We start from the raw sequence: 25643 nt of genomic DNA, 5'->3' as shown, positions 1-25643 counted from the left end.
CAACATTTTCGATGAGATTATATGGAAAACTGGATCCCAGTGTCAAGCACTGGGATGACAAAAAAAGGAGCACTGGAATGGCACCATTTGTTATGTTTAACAAAGTTTGTACTTAGCTTCATGTTAGCCATAAATATTTAAGAAATTTACCAAATGGAAAAAAAGGCAAAAGAAGCCCCATGGTTAACTAGTTCTGACACTGGTTTCCATCCAAGACGGCAGTAGCCCCTTCGGTGTCATTCCAGTGTCAAGCACTGGAATGACAAAGGAGAGCAGTGTCAGCTACTTGGATGACACCTTTTTTCTACTTAGTGTGGGTTATACAAGAAGTCTATTGTATAGCTATTGCTGGTCGTATATTACTTATAGCTTATCTATTCAAATTGCAACTTTGTTTTTCATAATTAATTATTGACAGAAATTATTAATTGGGTTATTATTAAATTATCGTTAACAAGTGAGGCAAAGAAATGATGATATCCAATAATTCTTCATTGCTAAAAGATAGTCAGGAGCTTACTAAAACTAAGCAGACTATATGGAAACCTTTAATTGCTGTTTCATTATTATCTATATTTAGTTTCATATCTGGTCAATATCTTCCTTATGTTATTATAGCAGTTTCTGGTTCTGGTCCTATTGCAGCAGTTCCTTTAGCAATTTTTGCTGTTTCTACGGCTGTTGCATTGATTTCAAAAATATATCTCATTAGACTGGCCGTTTCTAGAGCTGACAATAAGAAAGAAGAACCACAAAAATTTGTGTGTGAAAATTGTACTAATCTGGAGAATAAATCAAGTGTGCCTACTCCTACACCGCCTCCAGTAACATTGGGTACACAACCAAATCCAAGTGTCAGTGTACCACCGCCGCCACCTCCTCCATTGCCACAAGATGCTGCACTACCACCTCCGCCTCCGCATTTTTTTACAGCTTCCAAGCGTACGGAGCAACCTAAGAATGATGCACCGAAGAAGGCTGGTGAACCTGAGAATAATAATCATTCTACTCTGTTTGAACAGATAAGAGGAGGTACTACGTTAAAAAGAGTGAGCAGCAACAAGAGTGGGCAGCAACAAAATTTTACAAATGAATTGAAAGCAAAATTGGAAAGTAGTGGGAGCACTGACAAAAAAGAAACACCAGAAGAGTTTGCTGCAAGAATAGATAGGGAGCAAGCAGAGAGAAAGAAGTCGGATGATAATGATTCAGATTGGACAAAGAGACTTAAGGAGAGAGTAGCAATCATGCAATTCTCAGATAGTGAAAGTGAGCATTCTGATTCTATTAGCGATTCAGATTGGACTACAGATGAAAGCAAAGACAAACAGAAAGAGATAGAGCAGGAAAAAGAGGAGCAGACAAAACACACAAATTCCCCATCAAGCAAGGAAGAAGGAAGCGGGAGTCTTGACAGTGGTATAGGATCTAGAGCCACATCTCCGATACATCCTGAACAAGAAACAGAGGAGTCACCGGTACCGCCAAGTTCGTGTGTTGATTCACCACAAGTAAATAATGTTGACTTAGTGGATAATGAGGTGCAAGATTCACCTCCTCTTTCTGTTGAGGATCGCATAGCACAGTTTGGTGGAAAAGCGTTGCGATGCCAAAAGGAAAATGTTGTACAAGGACTATGATAACTATGAAATGGTCAGCCATGCACTTCCCTTCCTTTTCAAAATAAGTTTACCTACAGGTCTGATTGTATTAAGATTACTTAATACAATCAGATCTATTATATGCGTTTATCCAAATATTACCTGCCAACTCTAAAGGAAAAGCCTGCCCATGCTAAAATTATCTCCCATCAATATTCTCTGCGTGCAGGTTTAATAAAGCAGATAGCATCTGGCATCTATACGTGGTTACCACTTGGTCTCTTAGTGCTTAAGAATATTGAAGATATTATCAGAGATGAAATGAACAAATCCGGTGCTATTGAAGCATTAATGCCTTGTGTGCAACCAGCAAGTCTTTGGCGAGAATCAGGGCGTTACGATGATTACGGTAAGGAAATGCTACGCATAAAGGATAGGCATGAGGAAGATATGCTTTTTGGTCCAACGCATGAGGAGATAGCAACTGATTTAATTAGAGATGTGGTAAAAAGTTACAAAGATTTGCCACTTTGTTTATACCAAATTCAATGGAAATTCCGTGATGAGGTAAGACCACGTTATGGTGTTATGAGGGGCAGGGAATTTTTGATGAAGGATGCATACAGTTTTGATGTAGATTACGAAGGTGCACTGAATTCATATAATTTGATGTACAAAACTTACATAAAAATCTTCAAACGCATGGGATTTACTCCAATTGGAGTTCGAGCTGATACGGGGCCAATTGGAGGAAATTTGAGCCACGAGTTTCATATATTGGCAAACACTGGTGAGAGCACTTTATATTATGACAATAAATTTTCTGAACTACTAGAGAGTGAAGATATTGAAAATTTAAAGAGTATATATGCAGTTGCAGATGATATGCATGATCCTGAGACTTGCCCTATATCACAAGAACAGTTAAATGTTAGTAAGGGTATTGAAATAGGGCATATTTTTTATTTTGGTGATAAATATTCGAAGCCTATGAAGGCAAGTGTTACTTCTCAAGATGGAAAAAATGTCAATATACATATGGGTTCGTATGGCATTGGGGTTTCAAGACTTGTTGGTGCAATAATAGAAGCTTTTCATGATGATAAAGGAATTATCTGGCCAGAATCGGTAGCTCCTTTCAGAATTGGTTTAATCAATTTACAACCGAAAGTAACGGAGGCTGCAGATAAAATATATAAAGCTTTGAAAAGCGATGAAGTGCTTTACGATGATACGGAAGGGAGTGTAGGAGTAAAATTTTCTAGAATGGATCTGATAGGCTTGCCGTGGCAAATAATTGTCGGAAAAAAGGCAATAGATGAAAAGATAGTTGAAGTAAAAAATAGAGCAACTGGAGAGGTAAAGGAAATGCAGATTGAAGAAGCAATAAATCACTTTAGCACAAAATGATACACGGTATCGGCACTGACATAGTATATATACCAAGAGTATCGAGGATATTACAAAAATACGGGGAAAAATTTCTCAATAGAATCTACACTGAAAAAGAAATAGAGCTAAGTAGAAAGTATAATAGTCAAGAAATGCGAGCAAGGTATTTTGCTAAACGCTTTGCAGCAAAGGAGGCTTTTGTTAAAGCACGAGGTAGTGGTCAGGGTATTATAATGAAAGATATAGAAATATACAATGATGTAAGAGGCAAGCCATATCTTACCGTTAGCAAGGATTTTATCTCCAAAATTCATCTTTCTCTGAGTGACGATGGAGATTACGCTACTGCATTTGTTATAATTTGCGTCTATAGCTCACACAGATAAAGTTTACTCTTTTGTCATCTTATGGCTTACTGTATGAACATTCATTTTTAAAGGTAAACTGCACAGCAAATGGTGTCATTCCAGTGCCCAGACACTGGTTTCTGCAATCTCATCGAAAACGTTTTTCTATGCTAGTTTGCTTGCTCACAAGCAAACTTTCCTGGATCCCAGACAGGGATGACATCTTTGTTGTGTTTAACAAAAACAAATGTTCGTACAGTTGGTGCGACCCAAAAGTCGTGATTTTGTGATGGTAAAATTCCATCTTCCCTAGACATCGTGGGTAATGTATGTCTCACATTTTAGAGAGTGGCAACCTCTAGGATGCAAGCATGAGATAAAAGCAGGTAACACTAAACCTTATAGTGAATCCCTGCAAACAGAGTTAGATATGGTTACGAGAGGAACCAATGCCTGAATTGTCGTAACGAACGATATGCGAAATAAGGTTGGTTAACGCATAGACCAAAAGGTACGGAGAAAGTGGATAATTAGAACTTGACTGGTCTGATTAAGATGTTTCCCATCTCCCGGCAAAAAGTTGGAACCTAAGTCTAACATGAAACAATTTCATGGAACGGAGTAACATTATAGATGCTCTTATTCTTTAAGCAGGGAGCCACCCGTATGCACCTATAATGAGGGATTGTCTAAGAAGCCAAGGCCTAAAGTAATGTTTAGGATATGCTGACGTGGACACTGTAATTTGGAAGGTAAAGTTGTGAGTAGTGGTTAATATGTTATGAGCCAACATTAAGTGTTAGGTATGAATGAATACGACTTCTCTAGTAATATAGAGAATGCTGTATTTGAGCTATAAAAACAAATTTACCAAGCTTTGAAATGTTAATTACATGAAGAAGTATGTATAACAAACACCAAGTTAGAGAGAAGCCGGATGTGGTGAAAGTCACTAGTCCGGTTTTGAAGTCGAGTGGGGAGAGGTGACTTTCTCCACTTAGATAACTGGAATAAATCGCAGTATAGCTATAGCATACACAAATAACTAAAAAAACATAGCGGTTTTTCTATGATTTGAGTATAATTCTAACTTTACCTAAACAAAAAATTTAATGTTAATGTATCTTTCCTTACCATTTTTTATTACTGAGAATTATTTATTAATTACTGCGTTGATTCCACTTTTAAGTGCGTTAGCTATTTTTTTTACTGGTAAATGGCCCAGAGTGAACAATAGTATTACTGTCACTTCTTCTCTACTTCTATTTGCGTATACGTGTCTGTGCACTTTATATTGGGTGTATGGTGATCATTCTCAATTTATCCTCATGGATTTTGGTAATAATTTGCACATTAGTTTAAAGCTAGAGTCTACCGGAGTAATATTCAGTTTATTGATATCGTTTTTATGGATACTAACCAGTATATATGCAATATGTTATATGCAGAATAACTATGCTGATAGCAATCACTCAAGTTTTCTATGCTTTTTTTCAATATCGATTAGCTGTGCAATGTTTATTGCTTTTTCTGGAGATTTGCTCACTACATTTGTCTTTTATGAGCTTCTAACTATTAGTACATACCCTCTGGTTACTTACAACTCAACAAATGAATCAATGATTGCAGGACGCTATTACTTTGGCGTGCTATTTTTCTCTTCTTTGGTATTATTTTTTCCTGCAATAGGCCTTTTATATAATGAATTTCATACTTTAGACTTTGTAAGTGGTGGAATATTCAAATTTGATACTTCACTCATCACTTTTATTGCAGTGTGTTTTGCTATGCTAATTTACGGAATAGGAAAAGCTGCATTAATGCCAATGCATTTTTGGTTACCAAAAGCAATGGTTGCACCAACTCCTGTGAGTGCACTACTGCATGCTGTTGCTGTTGTGAAATCCGGAGTTTTCATCATCATAAAAGTTATATTATACACTTTTGGCGTCGATAACATGCAACGTTTTGTGCAGCAAAATTGGTTTGCTGGAGGGTGGCTTCCGTACGCTGCTGGATTTACTATTATTACTGCATCATTGATTGCACTAAAGCAAAAAGAATTAAAGAAATTGCTTGCTTACTCTACCATCTCTCAATTGTCATATATTATATTGTTCGCTTCAATTTTTAGTGAGCTCAGCATGAGGGTTGCAATTTTTCAATTAGTTTGCCACGCATTTGCAAAAATCACTTTGTTTTTCGTTGCCGGAGCAATAATAACGAGAGCAGGTGAGAAATATATAGATAAGATTTACGGTATAGGACGCAGTATGCCAATTAGCATGACAGCATTTGCTATAGGTGCGTTGTCTATGATAGGGGTGCCGCCTGCTCCAACTTTTTGGGGTAAATTTCTCATTTTTCAAGCTGTTTTCAACTCTGGCAATGTAATACTTTCTGTGTTTGTAACTCTAGTGTTAATTGTTAGTACTATACTCAACGCTCTGTACTTTTTACCGATGATTTACAGTGCCTTTTTCTTAAAACCTTCTCAGAATTACTTCATTAAAAAAACGCCAATTCTTCTAGTTTTACCTTCAGTTATTACTGCTATGTGCACTTTGGTTATTTTTTTTAGCTACCAAGTAATATTTTAAATGTGATTATCTGTATTTATAACCATTAACAATAAATTTAAATGGTATTATACCAGCCAGAGTTGCTTTTATATTCGACAAAGTGAAGCTAATCTCAACAGCCTGATTTTTCACCCCCTTATTTTGCTCGGTTGCAAAAACTACAGTAGCATTTCCAGCAAATGTAACTAAGTCCTTGGTCGATCGATCAATAGATAATGTTATTACATTTATGTTGGCAATTTTTCTTTTGGATGAAACAGCTTCATTGTTCGTTTTTTCCTGAAAGCCTTGATAGATTTTATGTATAGAATTATTTCTTATAAAATTTTCTTGGTACTTCGGTTCAACGATCTTAATGGACTCGTATATTTCAATGTATTTACTTACTAAGTACCTCGCTGTGGAAGTGTATTCATCTTCCTTTTTACTGAAACTAAGCTTATGCATTGCAGAGAACTCATCTTCTGTGTGGTTCATATACTTCACAAAATTTAAATCTTTTTTAATAGGAAACAACAGGTATATGTTTAATGTTAATAAACATATACATACTAGGAGAAGCGATACTATTAATGCCATCCAAGATCTTTCTGCTACACAAAACAGATACCTATGGCAATACCATTCGACTGCTTTACTGAAATAACTTTTGTTTTTTACTGATTCAAGCAATTTATCTTCCATAACACAATGCTACCAAATCCAATTATAATAACAACAAGATTAGATACTCTAAAAAACTTTAAAATATGTCTAAATTTTCCAAAATAGGATGAATGATTATATCACCTTGTTCCGCAATAAGGTAGAATTTGTCGATTTTGCTCACATCTATATTTATCATTTTTATACTGAAATTTTCAGGATTGTAAATATTACTTTCAGCACTTTTGTGATAATTATAATAATGTAATTTATTTTGATCATCAAAATAACCAAATTCATCAGCGAGGGTTCCCACTTTGCTACCTTTACCATCTTTGACTAGCCTAAATAGATCAATTGCGTGGTTTTGAGATCCAGGCTCAATAGGACCTTCTGCAGCAAAAAACTTAGGTGCATGACCAACATATTCCTTAAATTTTAGATTATGAGTCTTTTTTACACTACCAAAATCCACAAATTTATATTCATCTGAAACGCCAGAATATTGTGGATCATACTTTTTATATTCAAAAAACTCATTACCTAAAAAATTACAAAACGTTAATTTATAATTATCATGATCGGATTTAACGACTTTAAGGTAATGAAAATCTCTAGGAATCTTTACTTCCTCTTCCGTAATATGATTAAGTACAACAAGCTCATCATTGAGCATATGATAGCCAATTCTTGGTAAAGCAGCTATATTGATTGTCTTATTTAGCTTAAAATTTGCTTCATAAATGCCGCTTAACAACTCCTTTCCTTTTTCTAGGGTTACGTCTTGATCTGAAGCTATATTCTTAATTAAGCTTAATTTTTTCTGCATGTTCAATATGGCTTTCGTCAAAACTTCTATTGATTGCCATACAGTTAATTTATTATCAGTCAAATTATATACTTCGAGTATTAAATTAACAGAATTTTATCATGAATTTATGTTAAAAGTATTATACTTTGTAAACTTATGTCATGATATTAACTACATTAGCTAAAACATGCTTTTTATCTAAGTGGAGTTGCTTTGCAGCAACGAAAAGTTCATCTATTTTTTTCCACTGACTTAGCAGAATTTCAACACCATTTACCTCTCTCTTTATGCTTTCTAAAATGAAGGCCTGAATTATATATGATGCTAGTTCTAGTTCGATTTCGCTATTAATTACTTTATTAATCATATTGGGATTCTTTAAATCATGAAGAAATTTATAAAAGCATTTGTATGCTTCATAAGCATCACTACTTATTGCATTTATTATCATTCCTGGCATTCCAGGAAATAAAGTAATCATTTCATCAAACGTTTGATCATCAAACTTACATTGAGATGAAGCAACTTGCTTTGTTTCATCATAAGTTAATGGAAGTAAATTCAGCTGAAAGCACCTACACAAGATAGTGGTTTGTATATCATATGGCTTATGGCTAATTATAAATATTTTAGAATTTTTTGGCGGCTCTTCTAATATTTTCAATATTGCGTTTTTAGCGTTATTAGTCATTGCCTCTAAGCTATCTATTATAGCTATTTTGTGTTCTGATTGAATGGGACTTAAGTGTAAAAAGTTTTTCATTTCTCTGACTTTTTCTATTCCGATAGTATCACCTTCAACAATGTGTAAGTCCAATGCTACTTCATTATAGTTTTTTATGAGTAACCAATTGGAGAAGGATTTTGCAAGTGTTGCTTTTCCTATACCTTTTTTACCACAGATCAGCCAAGACTGAACAGATAAGTTGTTCATTAATTTTTTTTTGGCCTGGTTGTGACCTATTACTCTTTTCATTTTTTCTCCTATAGATCTTAGTTTGGAAATGCGTTGTTTACTGTTTGTAATAAAATTGCACCTTCCCTTAAAACCTTAATCTTATCTTCGGTTAAGTCAATAATAGTAGATTCTATACCAGAAACTAGTTCGTCATCTTCAATCACTACAGATAAATGTTGCTTAATGGATTGTGGTATATCGTTTGCCTTACATACACTTTTTTCTCCTGAAATATTTATACTAGTTGCAACTATTGGAACTTTCAGTTTGTTTAGTATTGAAATTGCAATAGGATGATCAGGGATTCTGATGCCTATACTATCTTTAAAGAATTCGTTTGGCAATATATTATTGTTTTTAAGTGGTAAAATATAGGTAATCGGTCCAGGAGAAAAGTGATTTACTAAACCAATATACTTTTTCTCTAGCTTTGCTATTCTCATCAAGCTGCAAATATCACTAACAAATATAGACAGTGGTTTATTTTGAGAGCGTTTCTTTATCTGATATATTTTTCCTATAGATTCATTATTTAATGCATTACAAGCAAGAGCATACACTGTTTCTGTTGGAAAACACACTAACAAGTTGTTCTGTATTGCATTTATTATTTTAGATACCATATAGCTAAAAACTTATTGGGAGTGTTAAATAAACTGTGTCAAACCGCATTTTTAATTCAACTCAATTTTCAATCTACCAGGAAAGAAAATATCAAGCTGAGAGATGGTTAACGCCCAGTCATGTACAGGCATAGTCCATTTTTCCTCTGCTTTCTTTATAGCACAATATACCTGTTTATACAAGGCATTTGTGCTGGTAAATGAACCCTTAGTTTTAGTGAATTTTCTGATCTGTCTATGCAACCCCTCAATTGGGTTGGTAGTATAAATTAGGCTTCTAACAGGGCCAGAATACTTGAAATAACCAGACAAATTTTCCCAATTGTTCTGCCACGATTTTACAACCAATGGATACTTTTCTCCCCATTTTTCTTCCAGCTCAAGTAAGTAATTCTCAGCAATTTCTCTACTTGTAGCACGATATATTTTTTTCAAATCATTCATGAAAACTTTTACATCTTTGCTCGATACATATTTTAGTAAATTCCTTATTTGATGCACGATACATAGCTGTACCTCTGCGTTAGGAAATACGCTGTTTATTGCTGTAGGAAAGCTTTTTAGACCATCAACACATGCAATTAGAACATCTTCTACCCCTCTTTCTTTGAGATCATTTAGCACCCCTAACCAGAAGTTAACTCCTTCGCTTTCAGCTAAATAAAAGCCCAAAACTTCTTTTCTGCCATTCTGGTCTATACCTAATATATTGTACATACATTTACTTACACAACGTCCATCTTCTTTCACTTTAAAGAACATTCCATCCATAAAAACTATTGGATAAATCGCTTGCAGCGGACGGTTGCGCCATTCATTGATTACTGGTAGCAGTTTATCAGTAATGCTGGATATCTCTGCTGCCGATATTTTGTGATCATAAATTTCCTCGACATGTGACGCTATATCTCTATAGCCCATACCACTGGCAAATGTACTTAATACCTTTGCTTCAAGCTCTGGATGTAGGCTTGTTTGTCTTTTTCTGACTATTTGCGGTTCAAAACTTCCTTCTCTATCTCTTGGCGTTAAAAGCTCAAACGACCCTGCACTTGTGCGCAAAGTCTTCGCATTTCTTCATCTTCATTTGATAAGTGATTTTCTATTTCACCTTCCAAGCTTGCCTCCAACAGCCTTTTTATCAATGGTGTTAATGCTCCACCCCTTCCTGTTAGCGGTTTACCTTCTCTGATAGATGATAAAATATTTGATTCTAGTTCTTTGTAATCTACCAATCCGTTAGTTCTATTTGCTATTTTTTGACTCATGTCAAACCTCCATTTTTTTATATCAATTATTACTTTGTTTTTCGGTTTGACACAGTTTATTTAACACTCCCTCTTATCCAATATTTTTTCAGCAATTAAATCCGTTATTGATTCTATCTCATCACTCTTTTCATGGCTATTTGGGTCTAAAGAGGAAAAATCTGATGACAATCTTTCTTTGTTTAAGCTCAATGCTAATGAGTTAGATCACGATGTCAAGCCTGATGCCAATGAGTTAGGTCACGATGTTAGAGATCACTTATCAGACAATTATAACCATTACAACTCATCTGATGGGCTAATGTAATATAGCTAATTTACAACCACTCCCCTACCCTTTTTAGTTGTTCAGCAAATATAGAGAGGTTAAAGGGAGTGGTATTACTTCCCTTTTGGTCATATCGAACCAAATTTCTTTTTCACACCACTTTAATTGCTGACAATAGCCTTGTTAGTTTTTGTCATAATGCGATCAAACACTCCCAATAACCTCTTTAATAGGTTTGGAGTTAGCGAAGAGATAAGATCAACAGATACGTTATTGTTTTTGTCATCACCACTTGCTTTATAGTCTATTGAAATGATTCCCCTACTTTTCCCGCCAGTAAGAAGTTTCCCAATTATAGGAATTTTTAACAAAGATTTATTAATTGAATATGCTGGTATTACTTGTCCTTCAACTTGGAATTTATAATTTCTAATGTCGAGCTTACCGCTAGTGCTAATACCTAATTCCGCTCCTTCAAGCCAAGATTCTTCAATTTCAACAGAGCCATCTTTGTATGAGAAAGGTACATTACATTTATAAAAGTATACACCTTCATCCTTTATAGCATTTACAATACCAGGAAGCGAAGACATCGATAATAAAGTAGTGAGTAGTGGAGCATCTTTGATGTAGAAATTGCTAATGGATAACGTACCATAATGTTCTCCACTTTCTCTCTGAGGAGAGAGATAAAAAGACAATTTGCCGTTTTTAATTGATTTACTAATGCCTAAGGAACGCGAAAGTATACCTGCATTATCCGCATATATTTCGAGCCCTATTCCACTGTATTCCGCTAGTATGTTGCTGCTATCTTCCAGAAACTGCCCTGTAAATTGACTTCCACTGCAATTACCTTTAGTGCAGGTTACATTCAGCTTAGCATTTTTGATAACGATGCCTTCTTTCATAATTACATTGTCAACATTCATACTAATCTCTATATCTTTGTTTAATCCATTACTGTTTTTACCAAGCAAGCCTAAAATATCACTTAAGTTAATTTCCTCACCATGAACAGTTATAACATTTTTTTCCTTACCTGATTCAATTTCTATACTAAAATCATTATCAGGCAATTTAAAGCTACTAGAATTTAAATATAAATTTCCATTTTCTACTCTTCCGCTGAATTTTATATCTAGGTCATTTCCTACAACATCTAATTTGTCTATTAACAATTCACCTACTCCTTTTAACCTTGTAGAAAACAAAATTTTATTGTGATCTTCAAAACGATTTTTCCACCCAAAATAACTTGAACGTGATTCAAGCTCTGATAAATCCATATTACCATTAACATGCCCCGTCTTATCTTGATTTATCACCGATTCTATATTTGTATTGACATAGCCACCTATATTTTCATCAAAATTAAGCATTTGAGCGGGTAAATCTCCGGTCAAATTCCAGGCGAAACTTTCATTCCTATTGCTACTTTTCAGGTCAAATAATAGCTGTGTGTTATTCACCATACCAATACCATTTAAATCTATAAAGTCACTGCCAAAATTAAGCTTAATATCATATTTACCAAGACTTGCATTATAGACGGCCAAATTGTCAATTTCAGAATGAAAATTGGCCGAAAAATCTACTTTTTTGTCATCAACGTTTAGATTAAAAATGCGAAAATTAAATACGGATTTTGCCATTCCACTTACTTTATCCCTTCCAACCTTCACCACATCATCCAGCTTAAATCTTATAGGCTCATATAAACCATAAGCATCACTTACAGCTTGGCCATTAATGGTTAGAACTGAATTTTCCTTATCGAGAGATTTCATTTCAATATCACCACCATTAATAGTGAAATTTTGAAACTTAGCGCTATTTACAGTAATTTTAAGATCGTTATTCTTGATGATCAAATCACCCTTTAATTCCTTTACTTGCTCAAAATCTTCATCAAATTTTACGCTACCGTTTTCTATATCAGCAACTACTACGATATCTGACAGATCGTCATTAAATAAATTTTTAATTTTGCCATTGAAACTTACAATTGTGTTTAAAACATTCCCATCAATATTATCACAATACCAGCTTTTAAATTTACTATTCACTACACTATCTGGTACATAAGTACATAAATCCTTTGCAGCAAACTTACTAATATTAATTCTAAGCAAAGCATGGCTTGTACTAAAGTTCATCTTGCCTATTAAAGAGAGATACGTGCCATTTAACTTAAAATGAAAGTTTTTTACACTAATAATTCCATCACTATATGTTAAATTTATATTTACATTAGTTAAGGCCAAATTTTTGTTCAAATAATTTTCTGTATTCAATACGTATATATTTCCATCTACAATTTCATCCTTTTTATTAATTTTCACTGAGAAGCTTCCTTTGAATCCTATATTTTTGTCCAAATTGTAGCTTTTAACTAATGTAGAAAACTCGCTCAATAGTCCCAATTTTAGATCATAAAATGTCCCGTACACATTTAGCAAATTGTTGCGATTTTTTATCGTAATTGATAAATCATCCAAAAATCCCTTTCCATCTTTTGTATTCACATGAATATCTAAAACATTAAAATCTTCCCCCTTCCCTATATATAATTTATCAATAAAAAATTCATCTTCTGTGCTTTTATCAATAGCGATGTTAGTAAATTCAATTTTTGAATCCGCATTTAAGTCAAAAAAAAATTCCCTTATTGTTTTTACTGAGTTTTGCAGATTAAAATTTACTGCTTTAAAGTCAGCTTCTTTCTGATTGATATATACATGCACATTATCAGCTGAAACCTGAGAGAGATTTGTGCTAGCTTTAAATAAGGAACTTAACTTAAAATGTACAAAAAGCTCAGGAACTTTTATAGTAAAATTAGGATTTGCTATTGCTAAATCTGTAATGACTAAATACGCATCTTTCTGCCAAACAACTGAGGTATTCTCCATATTAACGCTTGAGCCAACAAATATTTTTGATATTTTATGTTTAACATAAAAATTAATATAATTAATATTGATTTCTAAAGGCTTTAAAAAAGTAAAGAAGCACAATATGAACAATAGAACTATGGAAAGTGATATAGTAATTTTTTTAAGCATCGATTATTGCTTTTCTTGCTAAACTATCAGCCTCCTCATTATACTTATCGCCACTGTGTGCTTTAACCCACTTCCAATCAATTTCGTGTTGTGAAGCAACGTTGTCTAGCTCTTTCCACAATTCCATATTTTTTACTGATTTTTTATTACTTGTTTTCCAACCATTCATTTTCCACTTATTTATCCACTCTGTTATGCCATGCTTAATATAAAGACTATCCGTATATAAATTAATATTACAAGAAAATTTTAACGCTTTCAGCCCATTGATCACCGCTGTTAACTCCATTTTATTGTTTGTGGTATTTTCTTCTCTACCATAAATGTCCTTTCTATAATCTTGAAATAATATGATAGCTGCCCATCCTCCCGCTCCAGGATTACCAGAACACGCTCCATCCGTGTATATTATCACTTCCTTTTTGCTCATCTTTAACTGTAATGAATTAATAAAGTATATAGTTGCTTTTATGAAAGCACAATTTCTAAAGGTAGTTTAAGCTGCACCTTTAAATTTTATTATAGAAACAAAAAAAAGTGTGACAACGAGCATTACCAAAAGGAAAAGTAAAAAATAGTTTTTATGTTTCTGCCGTTCTTTCATAACTAAAATAAATCAATAGAACAAAAAATAACACTGGCGAATAGGGAAAATAGATAAGAAATTGAATAAGAAAACATTTTTTTCTGTGAGCTGTGGTTCTTGAATCTGAGAATTGATATAGCGTACCAAATAAAAACGCACCCTTCAAAGGTTGCCATGCTTAAATAAAGTAAAGCCTTTTTCAAAAATAGAGCTGGAAGCAAGCTAGTTAGCACCAGCAACACACTATAAATTAATATATATTTTCTTGTTTTTTCCGGACCATAAACAATATTGAACATTGGAATCGATGCCTTTGCATAGTCTTCAGACTTATTTAAAGATAGGGCCCAAAAGTGTGGTGGAGTCCACATAAAAATTACTAAAAATAAAATGAAACTTTCCCAACTGACAGAATTAGTCACAGCTGCCCAGCCAATCATTGGAGGAAAAGCACCTGCTGCACCACCGATAACGATATTCTGCGGAGTACGCCTTTTTAGCCAAATTGTATATACGAAAACGTAAAATAATATGCTAACTGCAAGCAAAGCAGCAGAAATATAATTTACTGCTATTGCCATGATAAATACTGACAATATTCCAAGAGTTATACCAAATTCAAGCGCGCTTTCTGCAGAAACTCTACCTGAAGGTATAGGGCGGTTTTTTGTCCTTTCCATGAGCAGATCTATGTCTTTGTCATACCACATATTTATAGCACCTGCAGATCCTGAGCCAAGAGCAACACATATAAGAGATATTAGTGCTAGAAAAGGGTGCATACTACCTGGTGCAGTAACCATACCAGCAACTGCAGTAAATACCACAAGATACATTATCCTTGGCTTCAGCAAACGCCAAAAATCCAGTATTGTTGATTCAACATTTAGCAAAACACTTGTGTACATTCTATTTTACCACTGGTGGCTTTTCGAAAGTATGAAAAGGCGGTGGTGAAGATACCGTCCATTCCAAGGTGTCACCTTCCCAAGGATTATCTCCAGCTTTCTTGCCCCATTTAAAGAGATGTATAACTATAAACACAAAAAACATAACTGAAACAAAGGACATATACGAACCAATTGAGGATATATAATTCCAAGGGATAAACGCATCAGGATAATCAGGTATACGCCTTGGCATACCAGCTAATCCTAAGAAATGTTGAGGTAAAAAAGTGATATTGGTGCTAATAAAAGTAAGCCAAAAATGGATTTGACCTAAGCGCTCATTATATTGTTTACCCGACATTTTACCAATCCAATAATAAAAGCCAGCAAAAGCTCCAAATAATGCAGCAAGTGACATGACATAATGGAAGTGAGCAACAACATAATAGGTGTCGTGCAGGAGCTTATCTATTCCACCATGAGAAAGAATTATTCCCGTTATGCCACCGCCAACAAACATAAAAATAAAACCTAGTGCAAATAGCATAGGGGTCTTAAACTCAATTGCTCCACCCCACATAGTTGCAATCCAGCTAAAGACTTTTACACCAGTTATAACACCGATAAAAATTGTGGTAGTGCTAAAAAATGCAGCAGCGTCAGCACTAAGCCCAACAGTGAACATATGATGAGCCCAAACCATAAAGCCAAATACTGCTATACCTATCATTGCATAAACCATCCCTATGTAACCAAATACAGGTCTGTGAGAAAAAGTTGATACAACCTGACTTATGATGCCAAATGCAGGAAAAATAATTACGTAAACTTCTGGATGACCAAAAAACCAAAATAAATGTTGAAATAACACAGGGTCACCACCACCTGCAGGATCAAAAAAGGAAGTGCCAATATTGCGATCAGTAAGAAGCATAGTTATAGCACCGGCAAGCACTGGTAAGGCGACAATCAACATAAATGCTGTTAGCAAGACAGACCAAATAAATAGTGGCATCTTAGTTAATGACATGCCCTTTGCGCGCATGTTAAATATAGTAACTATAAAGTTGATCGCCCCAACAATTGACGACATACCAGCAACGTGGAGTGCAAGTATAGCAAGGTCAACTCCTGCACTTGGATGGGACATTACCTGTGATAAAGGTGGATATAAAGTCCAACCTGTACCTGGACCTTCACCAATAAACACTGAGAGAATGAGCAAAATAAAAGATGACACTAATAACCAGAAACTTAAATTATTCATACGAGGAAATGCCATATCGGGTGCACCGATCATAAGAGGCACAAACCAATTACCAAATCCTCCCATGAGGGCTGGCATTATCATAAAAAACACCATTATCAACGCATGCCCTGTAACCATTACGTTATATAGTTGATAGTTATTGTTAAGTATATTAATGTGCATTAGCTGAGTGCGAATAATCACCGATAATAACCCACCAATAATTCCAGCTAATATGGAAAAAATAATGTACAGTGTCCCTATGTCCTTATGATTAGTGGAAAATAACCAACGCTTTATGCCCTTTGGTACGTCACTCATATCTATACTCCAAATTTAACTCACTAATTTTCTATTTTCGATCCACTTATTAAAATCTTCTTTGCTTACTGCTTCAACAACAATTGGCATAAATCCATGGCCTTGACCACACAATTCGTAGCACTGCCCGTAATAAACACCTGGCTTTTTGACATTAAACCACGCTTCATTTAGCCTTCCTGGTATTGCGTCAATTTTCACACCAAAAGCCGGTACTCCCCAACTATGTATTACGTCCCCTGCTGTGACTTGTAAACGAACATTAGTATTAACGGGTAAAACGACGTTGTTATCAACAGAGAATAGCTTTAAATCTCCTTCGATAAAGTCATCTTTTCCCTTAATATAACTGTCAAATGATACACCCCGATATTCTGGATATTGGTAGCTCCAATACCATTGATGGCCAATAACTTTCAGTGTTATATCAGCTTTCGGTATTTCTTCCTGTAGCTTCAGTAATTTAGCGTTTTCAAAGGCTAATATTCCAACAATAATCGTTGGTATAACAAACCAAACAATTTCTAAAAGGACATTGTGGTTAGTTTGGCTTACGTTTGCCACTTTGCTTTTACGAAAGCGAAATACTACATAAGCAAGCAGCGCCCACACAAAAAGCATTATTGCAACCATCACAAGCATCACAAACGAATGTGACCTAACTACAGCCTCCATTACTTCAGTTGCAGGAGCAGGGAATCCAAATTGCCAAGAAGCAGGAGCAGAGGCAACAGATATATTTGAGTAAAATATTATCAATAGTGCAAATAACTTCACCATATCTTTTGTTTGTTTGCTGTAAAACTAAATGATATACTGTATAATAGTATATATAAACTTACTATGCAAATAGAGATTAGTGATGGTTAATAATTTTTTAGCATTCAACAAGTATAATAGTACAATACTAATTTGAGGAAAAAAGCATTTACATAAATCTATTGTAAGTAAAAATATTATAATATTTTAAATTAAGTATTTACTTTAAGTAAATTCTATAATAAGTTTAATAGTGTCTGTTACTGCTAATAACCCTCTAGCCTCACACCTAAAAGCAGTAACAGACACTATTAAACTTTATGACAAGTTTATGATTTGCAAGGTCAAAATCTTACAAGTGTCTTTATTTCATTATGTATTACAGTTTGTTAATTAACTTTTAATGCCTATGGTAGCATTTACTGAACCAAAGGTTTGCGTATTATAGAAAATAATTACAAAAAAAACACACTATTTATATACCATACAAACTTTTTTCATTCTGCATAGCTGAGTTACTAGATTCTGTAAACGAAATCTTTAGAGAAGCCAAATGGGCAAAGTTTCATGAAGGTCTTTGGCATCTCTTAGCATAGATCCCTTACTTAACCGTCATACCGCGATTCATTCGCAGTATCTCAAAGCATAGATCCCGCTAACAAGTAGCGGGATGACGATTGTCGTTTAGCTATAAATATTAAGAAATTTACCAAACGAAAAAAAAGGCAAAAGAAGCCCCGTGGTGGTTGGCTATTTACTACGTACTAAAATATCGGCGTTTTTTTTATTCTAAAACGCTTGATTAAGAGCGATTTAGCTGCTTTTAACTTGCAACTAACCTACACCGCAAGTGTTTAAGAAATTTACTAAGCAGGAAAAAAGGCAAAGAAACCCCGTAGTAGCTAGCATTCAAATTCTCTCTTGTCAATTTGACGTTTTTTGCTGTCTTAAACGCTTTGTAAGCGCGTTTCGGCTTATATAGGTAAAAACCCAGAATTTTTAAAGACATGCGATGCACGTAGTGCGAAAAATTAAACATGAGACGCCAAATACCCTAAGTTTTTTGTCATTAACCTGCACAGATTGCGAAGATAAATAAATAGCTTCAGTTTCATGATAAGGGGACTGGCGAAGGGTGTCAAGTAAGTTTTTTCGTTTCTACTGAATGACGGCTACGCGCTGCCAAAACTGGCTTGTTATGCAAAAAGTCCACTCTAAGACCTTAGCACCGTTATGAAAAAAGCCTATTTACTCTAATCTACCTTTCTATAAAAGACCTATCGACTGTTGCAATTATAGGCGTAAACAAGAATGATAAAAGAGTACGAGATTGAGTAACTATGTACACTTCTGCTGGCATACCAGGGTATAGGTATACGTTTTTAAACTGAGCAAGCTCTGGTTTTGGTATCACTACACGTACTGAATAATAACGCCCTAGCCTTGGATCATCAAGGGCATCGGGAGAAATATTGCTTACTATACCATTAATTAAACTTAAACGACGTGCACTGTAAGCACTTAAACGAACTTTAACCTTTAGCCCTTCTAGCCCATCAATAGAGACTATATTGCTATCTTTCTTTTGTGCTGACAGTATCTCTTCTATGTTTCTGGTCTGAATTTTAGCATCTATTATTAGGTCATCATCCGATGGCACTACGCTCATGATCGGAACTCCAGATTGTATAACACCACCTTCAGTATGGTATCTTATATCTGTGACTATCCCATCTTGAGGCGATTTAATTATTGTACGTGCTAATGAATCTTCAGCAACCATCAGTCTCTCTTTCAAGTCTGCAATAGACGTACTAACTTCCTTAAGTTCAGCGTTTGCTCTTTCTTGAGAATCATTTCTCACGTTTATAATTTCTAATTCGTTCTCTCCAATTTTTTGCTGCACTTGAGATATTGCAGAACGGTAATGTCCAACTCTGCCTTCAATTTCAGCAAACTGCTTTTCTAAAGCTAAAATGTGTGGTTTGCTTATATGGCCACTATCAAGTAATTGTCTTTTTGTTTCCAACTCCTCAGTTATCAAGTCATATTGCTTATGAGCTGCATTTAGTTGAAAGTTTAGCCCCGCTAATTCATCATTTAACTGCTTTATACGTTGTTGCAGTATGTCTGTTTTTCCCAATATGCTCTTTCTCTGAGAGTTGAACAACTTTACTTGATTCTTTATCGCTTTATTTACAAGTTCATCGTGAGATAATTTTTTAACCTCATCAGGAAACTCGAGCGTGTCCAAATCTACTCTGATTGCAAGAAGCCTTGCTTCTGTTGCTAAAAATGATAAGAGCTTCTCTTTGATGATACTTAAATTCGCCTTCTCGTTAACATCACTCAACAAAACTAGAGGCTCATCTTTTTTAACTGCTTGACCATCTTTTACTAAAATTTTGCTTATTATTCCTCCGCCCAAGTGTTGAACTATTTTTCTATTTGAAGATACAATAACTTCTCCACTTGCATGCACCGCACCGTCAATTGGAGCTATAGCCGACCAAATACCACCTATCCCAAAAAAGATAAGTATTACTACCAGGCCAAAAAATAGTGGTCCCCATGTTACTCTCAGAACTTCATTTACGTTATTACTTTCGCGTTTTAAAATAAAATTTATCACTGCATCAATCAATGCGAACGTCTTATCCAAAAACTTTGGGTACTTCTTCTTTTTATTTTTTGCTCCTTGCATATTTATATTATCACTATGGCCAATCAAGCCTGTCAAAGAAAATCCAGTGCTAAGCTTTTTTAACTTACTGATCATAATACTACTGTGAATTTGTGTTAACTCAAGATAACACACAAAAACAAAGAATCTATAATTTAAGCATTCCATTTAGACTGTAGAGCACCAGAATAAACTATTTAGTAACAATTCCTGCATCAACTATGTTTTTAAAATTTTTTGACGTTTAACCTTATTATAACTTTTTCTTTATTTTGTGAATATCTGAGTTACTTATATTATGTAAGAAATCTATTGCCAACCAGTCAATATTCTGTTAGGAATTAAGATAATATAAAGTTATTATGTTTGGATTGGAAAGCAGAAAGTTCCTGATTACTGGCGCATCAGGCGGAATAGGGCAAGCAATTGTAAAAATTATGCACAAAGCCGGAGCAACTTTATGTATTTCTGGCACAAAAAAAGAAGTGCTCGGAGAAGTTGCTAAACAATATGAAAAAAACATGCATGTACTCCCTTGTGATTTATCAAATGCTGAGGAAGTAAATCAACTAGTAAACAGAGCAAGTGAGTTGATGGAAGGCTTTGACGGGCTTGTATGCAACGCGGGCATTACGCAAGACAGTTTATTATTGAGAATGACAGATGAAACATGGCAAAAAGTAATTGATATTAACTTGAGTTCTACATTTAAGCTGAGTAGAGAAGCATGCAGGAAGCTAATTAAGAATAATTGGGGAAGAATTATAAATATTTCCTCAATAATAGGGCTGACAGGAAACGCCGGGCAAGCAAATTATGCAGCGTCTAAAGCTGGAATAATAGCTATGAGCAAATCTATAGCAAAAGAAGTTGCAAGTCGTAATATAACAGTAAATTGTATTGCTCCTGGGTTTATAGATACTAAAATGACTGAAGTTTTAAATGAAGGACAAAAGGGAAAAATATTAGATAATATTCCAATGAAAAGAATGGGAACAGGGGAAGAAATAGCAGCAGGGGTCTTATTTTTAGCAAGTGATGAAGCAAAATATATAACAGGGCATGTGCTTAACATTAATGGTGGGTTATTTATGTAGCAACACTTATGTATGGACAAATTATAATTTTTACTTTAAAACAAAAATATGTGTAGGTTTACGTTAATTTATTATTTAGAGGCAAAAAAATGAGCTCTATAATGGAATTTTTTAGTGTTTTTTGCGTAGTATTGCTTTTCTCTTTCTCAGGTTATGCAGCTGACCCTGATATGGATGACACAACTAAAGTAATATGCAATATTATTGGTTATGTTTGGGGGATAGGCGGTCCACTTATGACGGTAGTAATAATTGGTGCAGCTTTGCTTGCAATATTTGGCAGGATGCCGTGGCCAGCTCTCTTTGCTCTAGGCATGTTCTGTGGTGTATTTTTTGGCGCTAAAACTATCATAACGAAAATTATGCCCAACGTAAGCGCTGGAACAAAAGATATGTTGGAAAATTGTGGAAAGAGAAACCCATAAAAGTACAGAAATGCTTTTTTGTTATCCATTAAATCGCTTCATATCTTCAACTTGCAACAAATAAGGGCTATCTTTTGGTAAAGTTTTAACAGCTAGCTCAGCATATTTTGCAAATTGCTTTAAATCACCTTCAATACAAGCCTTTTTTGTCAAAGCAAAATAATGCATTGCCGTATCAGCTTCACATTTATATGCAATGCTTAAATACTTCCAGACAAAAGCGTTATTTGGTTCTACATTCAAAATCTGCTCCAGGTAAAAAATTGCCTTTTTTGCATCACCGTGTAATAATAAAGTATGAGATAATGCAAGTTTTACTAAATAACTGTTTTTCTCAGATAAATACCTAAGCGATTCTTCATACATTTTTATTGCTTCACTTAAGTTTCCAGCCTTGTATAGCATTTCTGCTTTTAATTCATATAGGTATGGGTCATTGCGTGACTCTTGAATCAATGAATTCATTTTAGCAATAGCCTCTTCTATCTTTCCTTGCCTATAGCAAACTATAGCATTTACATACTCAGAACTATTTTCATATTTATTAGATAACACATGAATAGGAGCAAAGAAAGAGTCTAGCTTTGCAACCACACGCTCAAACTTTAGTAACTTATCCGCAAAAATTGGTTTTACGTTGTTTTTGACCTTATAATTTTGTACAGCAAATATGCGTTTCTCACTAAGTGGGTGAGTGCGGAAATATTCCTCGGTGTTTTCATGCTCAATACTTTTAAAATAATCAAAAATCTCTTTCATACCTGAATTATCATAGCCAGATTCATCAAGATACCTTAAAGCATAGCTATCTGCTATACTTTCTTGCTCTTGAGAATAGTTAAAAAATAGCCTTGAACTGAACGCTACACCACTAAGCAAAATTGCACCAGCAACCTGAGGGTTAATGATAATACTAGAAACTAATCCTACCATATAACTAATCATTGCTATCGATTGAAAATAACCCATAGCATTACTCATTTGCAATATATGACCAGCAGATATGTGAGCAATCTCATGTGCTAATATACCAAGCAGGACATAAGGTTTAGCCGAGTATTGTAAAAGTCCTAAATGAATGAAAATACTGTTGTTGTTAATTACAAAAGCATTAATCGAATTATCATTAATTATAAAAACTTTCATTCGGTCACTATCAATGTTTGCAGCGAAAAATAAAGGTTGCGCTAGCTCTTTCACTATTGCTTCCACTTCACTATCTCTAATAATGTTAATAGAGTAAGCATTATTATAATATGCAAAAAAGAACAATAAGGTCAAAAACTTAGCAACTCTAAACATGAAAATTCTGTGCTTGTATAATTTATAGGAATTCTATACTTTAACACTTAAATTATACAAATTTATAAACGCTAGTTTAAATTTTTAACGTAACTGATAAGTTTGTCGATGGTAGTTAACTTAATTTTATGTTGTTCAGCAAATTTAAGTAACTGAGGTAAGCGCATCATAGAGCCATCATCATTCACTAATTCACAAATAACTGCTGAATGATCAAACCCTACTAACTTCGCCATTTCAACACTCGCTTCAGTATGACCAGCACGTTGTGCCACCCCACCTTTATGTGCAATTACAGGAAAAACATGACCTGGAGTTATGATGTCATCCTGAGTACCATCCTTGTTGATAGCAGCATGTATAGTTTTCGTTCTATCCTCTGCTGAAACACCGGTTGTAATGCCATAACGTGCATCAATTGATGTAGTAAATGCGGTATGATTTTCACTAATATTTTTCTTTTCCATGAAATCAAGGCCCAACCTTTTCATGTGAAATTTAGTCATTGCTAAGCAAACAACCCCTGTACCGTACCTAACCATAAAAGCCATATGTTCCGGCTTTATTTTCTCAGCTAAGACAATCAAATCGCCTTCATTTTCTCTATTTTCATCATCAACTAAAATGAATAATTTACCGGAACGAGCATCCTCTAATACATCTTCCACAGAAGAAATACCTGGTAGACTCATTGAAGCATAAGTGGCCTGTACCATAATAATTTACTTAAATTCAATCTTAACTATTTTATACAATTTCTCTCCATTTGGCACTGTCACTTCCACATATTCACCGACTTTTTTGCCGATTAAGGCACTCCCAAGTGGTGAACTAGTAGATATTAACTGCTTTGAAACATCAGCTTCATATTCGCCTACAACCTTATAAACATATTCCACTTCACCGTTATTATCACTTAACATGCTTAATGTCACAGTTGCACCAAACATTACTGTATCACCAGACAAATTTTTTACTTCTATTACTTCCGCATGTGAGAGCTTACTTTCTATCTCCATTATACGGCCTTCAATAAAACCTAACCTTTCCCGTGCTGCATGATACTCTGCGTTTTCAGACAAATCACCTTGATCACGAGCATCAGAAATAGCCTGTATCACAGAAGGTTTTTCTTCCTTTAATTTTTCAAGTTCGGCTTGCATATTCTCAAAACCTTCCCTCGTCATAGGAAATTTATTAATAATGGATGAAGCCATAATCACCACCTAAACGCAATTAAATTGAGTAACGAAATTACTCACAATGTTAAAAATATCACCTTTTATATCATCACTCATGTCATTTGACAACTTTTTTAAAACCCCAGGGTGTACAGTATGAAAATAATTAATAAGATCATGTTCAAATTTATTAATGTAACTTATTTGTACTTTACTTAACTGATTATATAGGTTAGAAAAAATATACATCAGCACTACTTGCTCTTCTATTGACATAGGTAAATGTTGTTTTTGCTTTAATAACTCGACAAGATATTTACCTTTATTCAAGGATAATTGAACACTAGCATCAAGATCAGAACCAAATTTTGCAAAATCTTCTAATTCTCTATACTGAGCTAAGCTTAGCTTTATAGAACCAGCAACTTTCTTCACAGACTTTAGTTGTGCAGCAGAACCAACCCGTGAAACTGACAAACCTATATTTACTGCAGGTCGAAATCTTTTATAAAATAATTCAGACTCAAGAAAGATCTGCCCATCGGTGATTGAAATAACATTTGTTGGCACATATGCAGATACATCACCAGCTTGAGTTTCGACAATTGGCAAAGCAGTTAAAGAACCCTGCCCTTTTTTATCAGACATTTTAGCAGCTCTTTCAAGCAAGCGAGAATGTACATAGAATATATCTCCAGGGTAAGCTTCACGACCAGGAGGACGTCTGAGCAATAAAGACATCTGCCTATATGCCACAGCATGCTTAGATAAATCATCATATATAATCAAACAATGCATTCCATTGTCACGGAAAAATTCCCCAATAGTGCAACCAGCATAAGGTGCTAAAAATTGCATAGGCGCGCAGTCAGATGCACTAGCCACAACTACAGTTGTATACTCTAATGCTCCGCCTTCTTTCAGCTTATTTACCACTTTTGCTACTGTTGAAATTTTTTGCCCAATAGCAACATAAACACAGTAAACTTTTTGATTTTCGTTTACCTCATCGTTAATCTTCTTCTGATTGATAATAGTATCAAGCGCAATAGTAGTTTTACCAATTTGTCTATCACCAATAATTAATTCACGCTGCCCTCTACCTATTGGAATTAGCAAATCTATAATTTTAATTCCTGTTTGCAGTGGCTCATGCACAGACTTACGATCAATAATGCCTGGCGCTTTAGATTCTATATCCATTCTGTTTTTGGCTCTAATTTCCCCACCGTCGTCCATAGGATGGCCCAACGCATTTACAACTCTCCCTAACAATTCATGCCCTACAGGCACCTGCACAACATCACCACTACATTTTACAACGTCCCCTTCTTTCACATCACGGTCATTACCAAGCACAACTATTCCAGCCGTATCATGATCTAAATCGAGAACTATTCCTTCTACACCACTTGCAAAAAATACCTTTTCACCGAATTTTGCTTTTTCCAGCCCATAAACCAATGCGATACCATCTGTTACTGAAATTACTTCACCTATATTTTCCCGCTTTATAGGATTATCAAACGTCTCAACCTTTTCTCTTATTATACTTGCTATCTCAGAAACATTCATACTGTTCTTCAT

General features: G+C 34.7%; 4 protein-coding genes across 4 annotated transcripts; 1 reads left to right on the top strand and 3 right to left on the bottom strand.

Annotated features, from left to right (window-relative positions):
- Positions 1-15058: 15058 nt before the first annotated feature.
- Positions 15059-24143, bottom strand: LOC136412654 (probable cytochrome c oxidase subunit 1). Its single transcript, XM_066395794.1, has 2 exons — positions 24126-24143; positions 15059-16591 (listed from the first exon to the last, which is right to left on the bottom strand). The coding sequence occupies exon 2, from the start codon at positions 16469-16471 to the stop codon at positions 15059-15061; it is 1413 nt and encodes a 470-aa protein (XP_066251891.1). The 5' UTR covers positions 16472-16591; positions 24126-24143.
- On the bottom strand, positions 16625-17389 carry LOC136412498 (probable cytochrome c oxidase subunit 2). Its single transcript, XM_066395568.1, has one exon. The coding sequence runs from the start codon at positions 17387-17389 to the stop codon at positions 16625-16627; it is 765 nt and encodes a 254-aa protein (XP_066251665.1).
- LOC136412497 (ATP synthase subunit alpha) lies at positions 17594-25643 on the bottom strand. The gene is made up of 3 exons (XM_066395567.1): positions 24210-25643; positions 18631-19517; positions 17594-17657 (listed from the first exon to the last, which is right to left on the bottom strand). Exons 1-3 carry the CDS (start codon positions 25641-25643, stop codon positions 17594-17596), a joined length of 2385 nt encoding a protein of 794 aa, XP_066251664.1.
- LOC136412673 (nodulation protein G-like) lies at positions 20414-21573 on the top strand. The gene is made up of 2 exons (XM_066395814.1): positions 20414-21131; positions 21299-21573. The coding sequence occupies exons 1-2, from the start codon at positions 20414-20416 to the stop codon at positions 21571-21573; spliced, it is 993 nt and encodes a 330-aa protein (XP_066251911.1).

The sequence above is a fragment of the Euwallacea similis genome, chromosome 12 (genome assembly GCF_039881205.1).
Source record: "Euwallacea similis isolate ESF13 chromosome 12, ESF131.1, whole genome shotgun sequence".
NCBI classification, from domain to species: domain Eukaryota; kingdom Metazoa; phylum Arthropoda; class Insecta; order Coleoptera; family Curculionidae; genus Euwallacea; species Euwallacea similis.
This window is presented reverse-complemented; position numbering and strand designations above follow the sequence as displayed.